The sequence below is a fragment of the Trachinotus anak genome, unplaced genomic scaffold (assembly GCF_046630095.1).
Source record: "Trachinotus anak isolate AG129_WGS33_773 ecotype Australia unplaced genomic scaffold, CSIRO_AGI_Tana_v1 ptg000010l, whole genome shotgun sequence".
Classification (NCBI taxonomy): domain Eukaryota; kingdom Metazoa; phylum Chordata; class Actinopteri; order Carangiformes; family Carangidae; genus Trachinotus; species Trachinotus anak.
This window is the reverse complement of record NW_027273861.1, coordinates 16,209,322-16,220,106: the sequence shown is the minus strand read 5'-3', so window position 1 is coordinate 16,220,106 and position 10,785 is coordinate 16,209,322. Positions and strand designations below refer to the sequence as shown.

Sequence of the window (10,785 nt, the reverse complement as noted above, 5' to 3'; positions counted from 1 at the left end):
AACAAATTATAATACGTACGCGTTAATGACAGAAACCATTTTCAGGTTTGAAAATTACCTTTTGGTTAGCCCGTCTGAATACCTGCTCCATTTTATTTTATTTTCCATTTCTTTGTCTGTGTCTGAAACTCTTGTTCTTTTTATTGATGTAAAATCACAGCCTGCAAAGCACTTTTTTAATGCATTACTATGAAAGAGCATTGCATTCACAAAGACAAAAATATTTTAAGACTTATCTCGTAATTATGACATAATGTGCTTATGGCTTAATTAATACCTATTAGCTACAGGGCTCATAATTACTACACAATGTCTCCGTGTTTTGTGAATTCAGTGCGCTTCATCCGTAGCCTACATGGCGGTCACACATGGTTAATTTGTCTTTTATTCAGCTTAGTCGACACAGTGTGGGAGCTTTCGTCCCGTCTTCTAAACATCACCTAAAAAAAAAAAAAAACACCCTGAGCTTTTCGCAGGAGACTGCAGAATTTCTCGTTGAACAAAATGATTAAAACTACCACGGTCCTGAAAGCAGCATCGGAACTATTTAAATTGCGACCTCTAGTGTTGACAGTGCATCACCACACTACGAGTCTCAGAAAAATACAAATAAAAATCTGAAATATTCTGACTGTTATGAATATAATGTCTGACTTTTATCAAATCACATGAATTATGAGGCAAATGTTATGTTAGTAGTCAAATTGGGTCTTTTTGTGATTGAAATACACATTAAATAGGCATTCTGTATATCACTATTGCCTTAATTGGTCAACAGTGTGACAAAATTCAAATTTACTATAGAAATCTGTCATTCACATCAAGAAAGAAAAATTATTTTAAAATGCCCACAGCCGCTGTTATACATTCATTCATGAAAGAGGGAGCATAAAAACCGAACACAAGTGCAAAACTAATCAATGGGAAATGAAATGAATGGGACCTGCAGGGCGATGTCAGCTTTCGGGACCACAGGTGGGATGGGCTCCTTCTCTTTACTGGAGTTGTCATCATCAGCACCAGAGCAACCACTGCTGGCACTCTCATAAAAGAAACTCCACTGGACGACTGACTGTGTTTGATTACAGCAAGATTGTTACTTAGCAGTCAACGCCTTCGTAAGACCAAAACGAGGGGGGAAAAAAAAGGCTTCCTGAGAATAAACCGAAATCTACCCTCCTGTGGAGTGTTTCTCGGGTTTCTCCTTATGCTGACCCGTGTTGATAATGGAGCTATCTTGTGAGTCTGTGAGATATCCAGAGGACAGAAGACCATCCAGCTGCAAGGTATGCTTCACTGGTATTTGCACAATTTAGACTGAACTCGATTATAAGCAGTGACTCATTAACCCATGCACAGTATCACCAATATCACACAGAAATATGATGTCAAGTTTTAAACTGTGTGTGTTTTATAGTTTGTGGAGCTCCATGTGCTTTATGTACCAGATGACCAGTGGAATGTGAAGCTCAATAAAGTCCCCGCTGAAGCCATAGAAAGCTTCATATCTGCAGGCTTCATCAGGTGAAACTGCTGGAAATGGGTTATTTTTATTCAAGCTGTCCAATTCAGAGGAAGAAAATAAACTATAATGGACAAAATTAGTATTAGTATTGTAGCAGCACATATGCAAAGACCTCTACATTGTAAACTGACACTTAAAATACACAAGAATTAAACATACAGTGTAGTGTTCTACATTCATGTAAATGCAAACACTAGTTTCATAGTTGAATACATGACCCACTGAAAACAAACTTCACACTAATTAATTGTAATCAATTTGAGACACTGGTGTTAAATTATTAGAGCAAAATGTAAACAGTATAATTGTGCAGTTGGTCAAGGTAAATGAGATACTGTGGGATACGTAAAACTAGAAGTGCATCAAATAAGCTTGTTTTCTGTTTGCTGTAAACTCTTAATCTGAAAAATAATTAGCAACAACAACAATCAGACAAATGCAGCTGAATAAAATTAATTAGTTCACTTTTCAGTCTCAATATTTCCAAATGCACAGTGTGCACGAGTCAAAGTGCTTTCCCCTGTGTTATGTAATGTGTGTCATAATAATGACACTAAAACCAAAGCTGTAGATTTTTTTTTTTTTTCTTTATCCCAAAAAGTTTTTAGCTTTTCCCGGAGCAATTTGGCTCGGACTGTAATGGGTCACTAAAACCTACAGAAACCCAGAAAATCTGTTACAACCTTGTGATCGCATGTTGTTTAACAGTTCAGTTATCTAAAATCTTGTTATCACTGTGTTGTCAGGGTTTATCCTGATACCACTCTGAAAACCCTGCGGAGCGAGCTCGGCGCCCTTCTTGGCCCAGAGAGAAGCAACAACAAATTCTCCTTCCTGAAGTGTGTGGGCCGCAGTCTGGCACTGGTGAGCGCCGCTGGCTGTTCAGTGCACTTGTCTACAGCTGGCTGTGTTGAACCAGACAGACAGTAGAGAGAGACAATGCAGACCGTTTGATTAACAAGTCCACTATTCAGGTTGCTACACTAAAGGGTGTAAAAGCCTGCGTGTGTGTGAGCGAGAGAGAGAGAGAGAGAGAGAGAGAGAGAGAATACAGTTTTTACTGCCATGACTGTGACACCAACCAAATTCTTTCCTGTTGCAGGTTAAAAGTAAACAGGAGGGGGATCTGAAAGTGAAAACATTTGCTCCACCGTATGTATGTAGAATTCAAGTTACATCCTTGTTCCCCTTAAATTGGTGCCTTTTCCTCATTGACAAAAAATTAAATATTACATTTTCGTATGTCTACAGTGAGATTTTACCTATTTGGTATCATAAAGAATAATTTTAAAAGTAACTAAAATGTCTGAAAACCCTCATACACACTTGTGCACCCAGTCAGCAGGTTGTATGTTGCTGCTGTGTCCAACCTTTTAAAAAATTAAATTGCATAACTATTAGCTTTAAATCTTATGTTTGTTATTGTCAGCTGTTTTTCCCCAAATATTATTATGAGTTTCAGTGATTCATTGGAGGTGCAGTTTAATGTCTGATTCGAATATCATCCCTGTAGCTCTGCATCCTCTGTTAATCCTCAGGTGTCAATACATGGCTAATATCTGGTTGTCACCTGTGGGTGCAGGCACCACAGCCGGAGCTGTACCTGCTGTCTACTGTGGAGGCTGACAGCAGTGTTTGCTACCAGTCGCTCACCCCAGACACCAGCAGCAGCTCCCCAGACCACCCGACCTATTACCACCCTCCAAAGACATGCAGCCTGCCAACGGGGACAAAGGAGACTGTTAAATTCCCCCTTATCCCCCAGTGTTCCCATCAGCCACCTCCCACCCCCAGCCTAGAGGAAGAGGAAGAGGAGGAGGAGGAAGACGATGAGGAACAGAGCTACAGTTCTTCAGAGGAAGATGGAGAAAATGAGGAGGAAGCTCTCTGCCCCAACAAGTGGGCAGAACAGGAGTGTTGTCCAAGGAAAACTCAGAATCGTAGAGCACCACAGCCTGTTTCACTAAATAAAGGTGAAAAATGAAAGTACAACTTGTTCTAATGTTAATAAAATGTCCATATTTTAGCTTTGCAATGATAGATTGGGATCTAATAATTTGCACACTTTATTTTGATGGAGCATCTGTCACTCAGCTTCCTAACAAATTTACATTTAGCACTTATCTTCAAGATCTCACATCATGTTGCAATGTTGCAATGTTGCAATACTAACCGTATTGATATTATATATCATATTCATACAATATTTGTATCCATCTTTTTGCACTTTCCATTTACATATGCATATACATAGTATATTATTATTTATATCTGCCATTCTGTATTTTTATTTCTTTCTGTCTACCTCTGTATTTTATTCTATTGTATATTTTGTATTATAATACACCGGACAGCTGTAACAAACTAATTTCCCTTCGGGGATGAATAAAGTCATCTATCTATCTATCTATCTATCTATCAAAGCTCTTTATTTGCTCTATATATCTACAGTTTCACAACAACGGGAAGAGGATTCAGCTCAGGTGAAGGAGCTGCCAGAAAAAGAAGAAACCTGCAGAAAGAAGAAACAATACCACAGAGAAAACAAAGCAGCCAGAGATTCAGGAGTAGCAGAGTCCCTGGAGGACAGAGATTCAGGCTTCTCCCTTACAGACGGGTACTGTGAGCAAAAGCATTACTGTGTGCCATATTCTTAGTCTACAGTGAATTCTAGTGCTACGACTGCTTGTTCTTCTAACAGTGTGTCTCTTTGCAGGCTTGGGAAACCAAAAGATGCACATAGACTGACCATCAGGAGTAAACCGAGAGGGGTAATGTATGGAATTACAAACTAAATCTAACATAGTATGTTTTCTTCAGCCCTTCTTCTTGAAAAAAGTTGTTTTAGAAAGTTTTTTTTTTTCTTACAAGCTTTTAAAATAAGCAGGAAGTGAAAAAAACTCTTGCAAGTCATTTGGTAAAGTGATTATTGCAAATTCCTCTGCCAGCAGGTGGGTTTAGTGGAGTGTGTGAGGTCTTCAGATAAACACTCACGTTGTGTTTATTGTCTATTTTAAGGTGTCAGAGAGTCCAGCTGCATTGTCTGTTCCATGTACCTCTCCACCTTCAGGTCTAGACTTGGCCTTGGTCACCCATAAAACTGCTGCTTCTCCAGTCTTTCAGACAACCAGTAAGTTGTCACTTTATACCAAGAATTAATGATCATTCTTCTTTTAAGACAACTGACATGGTCTGTTCCTGTTAGGAGAGGAACTGATTGAAGAAATCAAGCTGGTGAGAGAGGAGAGGAAGCAGCTTGAGTGGACAAGACAAGAATTGCTAAGAAAGGGGAAAGATTTATTGGCCCAAAACAGACACCGGAGGAACCAAGGTGGGCACAAAATACAGTTTGGTAAAAAAAAATTAAAATTTTCATAAAGAATCATTGGAGGTTTTTGCCAGAAATGTTGAAATAAAAAAATAGTTATTTAGCTCTTCACATATTGAGGAATAATAACTACAAAACCTCACCTCAGTGTCTCATGTTGTATAGTTGTAAGACCCCAGATTAGTCTTGATTATATTCAAGAAAAAAAAGATTAAATAAAAAACCAAATTCTCTTGCTGCTCTTTTCTTCCCCTTCAACGTAAAGCTCGTGACAGCTGGAAAAAGAAATATTTTGAAACCAAGAAGGCCACAGCACCACTGGAGGACAACCTGAGAAATTTACGACAAGAGTTGGAGACATTTTACAACAAACTCTTACACCAGCTCCAGGCCAGAGATAACAGAGGGAAGCCAAGACGACAAGGCAGATCTTCCATCAAGGTAAAATCTATTTAACCTTGACTTTACCTGTTTTTTCCCACAGAATTTCAGTAAATAACTGACTGAAATATGTTTTATTTCAGAATGAGCTCATCATTCAGATCATGACAGAGAGCCACGAGATTGACAACCTGAAGAGGAAGGTAGAAGATGCCAAGATGAAGCTGGTGACAGAGATAAAGGTGACTGATTTTCCTCGTGTCAAAAATATGACTATAACCTTGGACAAGTATAGAAGCAGCTGATGAATGAGTCAGTCAAGAGATGTTTGATTTTCATGAGGACATTAGTCATCACTCCTTGACCACTACAGAGTCAACCTTGCTTGTTATTAGGAGTGTATAGTGCATTCACTGATTGTTATTTTTTATGAATGGCTGTGTAGTTGAGGAAACAGGCTGCCACAGAGCTGAGGGCCCTGAAGGCTGAACTGGCCCAGAAGAAAAGCCAGTCATCTCATCCTGTGCTGACGGCTTCTCTAGGCTTTGGAAACGCCACGCGGGACAGACCACAAGTTTAAAACACCTCCATCTAATTCAGTGTGTACAGGAGTGGCATCTGGCCTTAACTCTGCTGGAACAGATGGATTTTGTTATGTGCCGCATGTTTAAGAGGGATTAAAAATGTTGATTTTATGCACTTGTACTTTTTACATGGCTTCTGATTTTGTACCTGCGTTTTATATTTCTGTGCTGTTACTTTTTCCATATTTTATTATTATGTCATATGCAGTTTGATGTGGTCTGACTTGCTCACAATATTGATATTGTTAACTTTCCTTCTCATTCTTCTCAGGTGCTGTATGTTTGTTGCATAAGGAAGTAAGCTAAAAAAATAAAATGTTTAAGTTGTTTTGCAACTTCAACAATTTATAGGTTAATCAGAAAATGTTTTATTTATGAAAAATACATAAGTGCACAAATCTCAACAAGCTCAACATTGGTCAATCAAAAATACTGTGTGCGCAACATATTAAAAGATTGGTTGTCTTTTTCAGAGAATCACAGTTATTTCAGTTAGCGCAGAGGAATGTCTGAGACGTAACTACATTCAAAGACAACAGCAATAAAAGCAACAATAAACTCTGAAGTGCAAGTATGCATCCCTGAACTCAGAGGGAAGTCACATCCCGTTACTGCTACAAAGAGATATATTGACTTAGCAACAAGCAGGATTGGGCTCAGGGGTGGTGTAAATTTCTGCAGCCCTGTTAAGTGTATCCCAGCTAGCATCCTAACAGGGCATTCCACATCATTGCGGTCTGCTGCCTGGCAACTGTTTCATCGCTGTAGTCCAATATGTTGCCATTCCACATGCCAATGCCCCTCAAACCTTTAGATTTCACGGAGTCCGCCTTGGGACAAATACTCTGCGGGTCATCATACCAAACCTGATGAATCTGCCCTTTCTGATCCTGAAAAAAAATAAAGAAACGACAAAATGAGAAATGATGATAGCATCCTCTCATGGAGAAGGTGAAGGGTTTTAGACCCAACGAGACGGCATTCACCAGGAATGTTTTTTATTGCCGTTTCAATGAGGCAATTTGTTTTGTTTGAGTGACACTTTGGTATCTCGGGTGGACGCCACCATCTAGATAAATAGCCCTTGCCTGAAATGCCTGCCTGATTTGTTGAGTCATAACTTATTAGGACTAAGGAGAGGTGAAATTGGTGAAGCTTGAACTTGGCAGAAAGACAAATAACTCTTAAATCAAGTGCGCACTTTGCTAACAATAAAACATCTAACCTAAACGTAGTTGCACTTTTTTTAAATACTCCAACAAATAACCATTGCATTACTGCAAAGTTAAAGATTCCTGATAGAGTTTAAAAAGTCTTGAAAATAACAATATCACACAATAGCACAATAGCACACCGCTCTTGCTCAGCATCACAATTTATTGACCTTCGTCAGACAATGTTCTAGAGAGACTGAAACGTGAATTGTGATGCTGAGCGAGAGCAATGTGCAGGATATTCTTCTGAAGTGACTTTTTCCAACACACCTGCACCTAAGACATTTGGATGTGCGAATATCTTCGAGATTTTAAAAAGTGAAAATCAGTGCAGCAGAGACAGACAAATCATGACTTTAAAACCCTGTGTGGCGCTCCAAAAACACAACATGCTTCAGTTCTTACACTGCAACAATAAAGCATTGATGGTGTATTTTCTGCCTGGCAAATCCCACCCTATCACCTTTCAAACTGCAGACTGATGGACTTAGCAGTTATGTTCCCAGTATTCCTCGAAATTTAAAATAAAGATTATGCACCTTGTAATTGAAGTAGGGAGCCTGCTGCTTGCTGTCCCACATCCTGCCAGACAACGAGCTGTCGACCTGCTTCATGATCCACTTGTATGTTTTCTGTTTTCCAGCTGCATCGCTGCAGGGAGCTCCACGGAAAGGAACTTTGGCTATAGAACATATTCCCTCCTGTCATGGGAAAAGACACGAAGATATCTGTGTTTACTCAGACAGAAAAACTTACAATATACTGCAACAACAAAGTGTGGCTAACATTCAACAACCAGCATTTTAGCTGTACAGATTTTAAATAAACAAATTACCTGAGAAAGGTTGATGCATGGGTAGTCGTAGCCGTACCATGGCACTCCCATCACCAGCTTCTTTGGATCAATCCTCAGACTCAAATACTGGTCATAAGCTTAAAAGAAAGATAACAGGCTATTTGTATGGTGGTGATGAGTAGTTTTGCAGTAACAAGCTGATTGTTTCTCATTCACTGCAACACTTCTGGACAACAAACCATTGAGTGTTTGAGAGAGCGGCGCGTTTGCCATTGCAATGCAATCCCCCATGATCTGACTCTGCTCATCATAGGACATGACAAACAGCAGGTCGCAAGATTCAGCAATGGTGACGTAATCATAACAGCGCTTGTCAATACATTTTGGTGACCAGGCAACATCGAATGACACCTAGGGATCAGGAAAAGATATATAAAATAAAATGTATCACTCAGAGCAGGCAGGTTAAGAAAGCCGTACAGCATTTCATTCATCTATTGTCTTGCCTGTACATATTCAGAGTGATACTGTCAAAACATCTCCCTCACCTGGGATCCAGGGATCTCCCTGTGGAAAGTCTCAGTAGTCTCTTTGACCAGGTTTGTCAAAGCTTGGTACTCAGGCGAGCCCTCTTCCACCGCTTGTTCAATGTCAATGTTGATTCCATCCATAAACTGACTTTTGGCCAAGTTGACTTTCTCTGTTATCCATGCTGTCCTGTTATCTTGGTCCACAATGTAAGAGAGGGGAACGTCACCTATTTGTACCAACAAGGAAAGCGGGAGATGGACAACGGGGTCAATGACCTGTTGACAACAGCAGTATGTAGTATTATGAAATAAATATTTAATTTGTTAGAGGATGCAGCTCTGGCTTTCTGTCCCGACAACAATATCTAAAACAATTAACAACTGGAGCTTCGTTCCAATAAATGTGAATAGAAAAAGGGGAGGGTATCATGTGAAGAAGATAATGCACAATTTGTGTAGTGGTCTCTTCCCTTTTCATCTTAATTTCATCACTTGTCCTTGCTAATTGGTTAAGTCTGGGAGCCCTTCCTGCCTGTGAAGGCAAACACCCTCTCCTTCCTTTCTGTTGATCACAATTATATTTACATACAGTCTGATCACCATCTGTATAACTGTCCCCCTGCCCTTCATCCTGCGTCAGTCTATTGCCTCAGTTCCGTTCTGTGTCAGTAGGCTCAGCGTATACTGAAATACTAATAAACTCACAACACCGACAGCAAACTTCAAACAAAATGCTTGAGTGATTTTCTTCTACGTCATATTGATGTAGGCTCCTTTAGCCCCTTCTCTTTGTGAAACTTAAGTAATTTACTCAACCACATCAATTTTCATCATAATGAAAGTTACCCTACCTTTAAGGACTACTCGTGCTCCTTTGGAGTGAGCGTAACACATGAGTTCAGCATCATATTTTCCAAATGTTGCCACTGTTGTCACCATGCTCCAGTTGTAGGATTTCCATGTCTTTCCACCCACATCAAACACAAACACCTGAAAAGAGAGGCCGCATAGACACATAACTGTATCGATAAGTGTTAATATTATTATTCCCAAAGAGGAGACATGTAAGAGACTTGTGTTTTTTGGTCAGTTTCACTTCTTTTTATCCAACCACAACAATTGTGTCCTAAACTCCAAACTGAAACCAGTGTATGCAGTGTTGTCCAAACTTACCATGATTTTCACTATTCACTAGTTATTTTTAATACTCTACCATCTGCAAACTGACAAAGACAAAAAATATTTTTTACATCTAATGACACCACTCAACAGTTAAAGAGTTAGGTCAAGGTAGCTGATTTCTATTGAGGATAAATGCAAACTGTTCATATTAGGAGTAGCCTAAGCATACCCTTGGCCTATAAAGTAAATTGCGATCAATGTCTTACTGTCTGTTTGTGAAAATGCAATACATTATACACACAGCAATTACATTAGTTCAACCTGTGTTTGACAAGTCAAACTACCCCCCTGTGAGAAGGGTTGTTAGAAGTATCTGTCAGCAACAGAGCAGCGAACACTTATGGCTGACAAGCTACAAAAGGGGTCTTTAAAATATTTCATATGTGAGTAGCAGAAGACAGAAGTCCAATGGAGGTCAAACCTTGTCAAATATTACACCATAAACACAGCACAGACACACTGCACCCATAAAGAGGAACAATACCAATTACAGTCCAACAGCAGGTTTTACAACAGTGTTTACAGTGCTGGTTTCGCTCCTTCTTCCTGTTGCAACACAGCTGAATAGTTGTTATTTTTTGATAAAAAAAAAAAAAAAAAATCACTTTCCATTAAACATATTATTTGCCCCCACTAACAACTGAGTTTTCCCACTTCAGGTAAAACACAGATATCGCACTTGATACCTTCGATGTGTAGAAAAATATGTTGATTGCCTAGCCTTAAAAAACCACAATGATTGTTTGCATACACACGTTTGCATTTGGCTACTTTACGCTCCGGTCAGCAGAGGTCGTGCTGTTACATGAAACATGATGAAGTAAACATTTTCCTGAACGGTTCACTGCGTCAGGAAGCTTCACCTCACTCTCCATCACTGATGACTCCTACATTACATTGTTGTAATGTCGAAATGCACCTGTCAACATGGACTCTAGCGACAGAACCTGTGCATAAATATATGCATAAATGAGCTGTGGTTCTGAAGTGATGATATTTTGTACTGAGGCCGGACAAGTTGGACCCAGTCGTGTTTGCTACAGTGAACTACCTCAAAGTCTCTCTCCTCCCGGATCTGCAGACAGAGCTCCGGCCTCTCACACGGACACACGTCAGCCCCACACACCACCACTATCGACGACAACAACACAAGACACCTGGACATGTTTAAACACCGCTTCAGACCCCAGTGAAGTGACCCCGTGAAAACTCAACAAATCACATGAGTGTCATTGTACGGAGAGT

At 39.7% G+C, this 10,785-nt stretch overlaps 2 protein-coding genes across 2 annotated transcripts; one reads left to right on the top strand and one right to left on the bottom strand.

Moving 5' to 3' along the window:
• Nucleotides 1-61: 61 nt before the first annotated feature.
• spata1 (spermatogenesis associated 1) lies at nucleotides 62-6,439 on the top strand. The gene is made up of 12 exons (XM_071487942.1): nucleotides 62-1,286; nucleotides 1,418-1,524; nucleotides 2,272-2,389; nucleotides 2,628-2,681; nucleotides 3,108-3,498; nucleotides 3,977-4,142; nucleotides 4,242-4,296; nucleotides 4,544-4,655; nucleotides 4,731-4,856; nucleotides 5,119-5,294; nucleotides 5,378-5,476; nucleotides 5,680-6,439. The coding sequence occupies exons 1-12, from the start codon at nucleotides 1,227-1,229 to the stop codon at nucleotides 5,812-5,814; spliced, it is 1,599 nt and encodes a 532-aa protein (XP_071344043.1). The 5' UTR covers nucleotides 62-1,226; the 3' UTR covers nucleotides 5,815-6,439.
• Nucleotides 6,163-10,785, bottom strand: ctbs (chitobiase, di-N-acetyl-). The gene is made up of 7 exons (XM_071487943.1): nucleotides 10,592-10,785; nucleotides 9,210-9,348; nucleotides 8,377-8,585; nucleotides 8,068-8,239; nucleotides 7,868-7,965; nucleotides 7,572-7,733; nucleotides 6,163-6,708 (listed from the first exon to the last, which is right to left on the bottom strand). The coding sequence occupies exons 1-7, from the start codon at nucleotides 10,703-10,705 to the stop codon at nucleotides 6,520-6,522; spliced, it is 1,083 nt and encodes a 360-aa protein (XP_071344044.1). The 5' UTR covers nucleotides 10,706-10,785; the 3' UTR covers nucleotides 6,163-6,519.

Bases quoted from the DNA above. Each gene is read 5' to 3' on its own strand.
- spata1 (XM_071487942.1), top strand. From the start codon at position 1,227: ATGGAGCTATCTTGTGAGTCTGTGAGATATCCAGAGGACAGAAGACCA. The intron at 1,287-1,417 runs GTATGCTTCACT...TGTGTTTTATAG, and splicing joins GAAGACCATCCAGCTGCAAG to TTTGTGGAGCTCCATGTGCT. The intron at 2,682-3,107 runs GTATGTAGAATT...CTGTGGGTGCAG, and splicing joins AAACATTTGCTCCACCGTAT to GCACCACAGCCGGAGCTGTA.
- ctbs (XM_071487943.1), bottom strand. From the start codon at position 10,705: ATGTCCAGGTGTCTTGTGTTGTTGTCGTCGATAGTGGTGGTGTGTGGG. The intron at 8,240-8,376 runs GTGAGGGAGATG...CCTGATCCCTAG, and splicing joins GGGAGATCCCTGGATCCCAG to GTGTCATTCGATGTTGCCTG. The intron at 7,734-7,867 runs GTAATTTGTTTA...TTCCCATGACAG, and splicing joins CATGCATCAACCTTTCTCAG to GAGGGAATATGTTCTATAGC.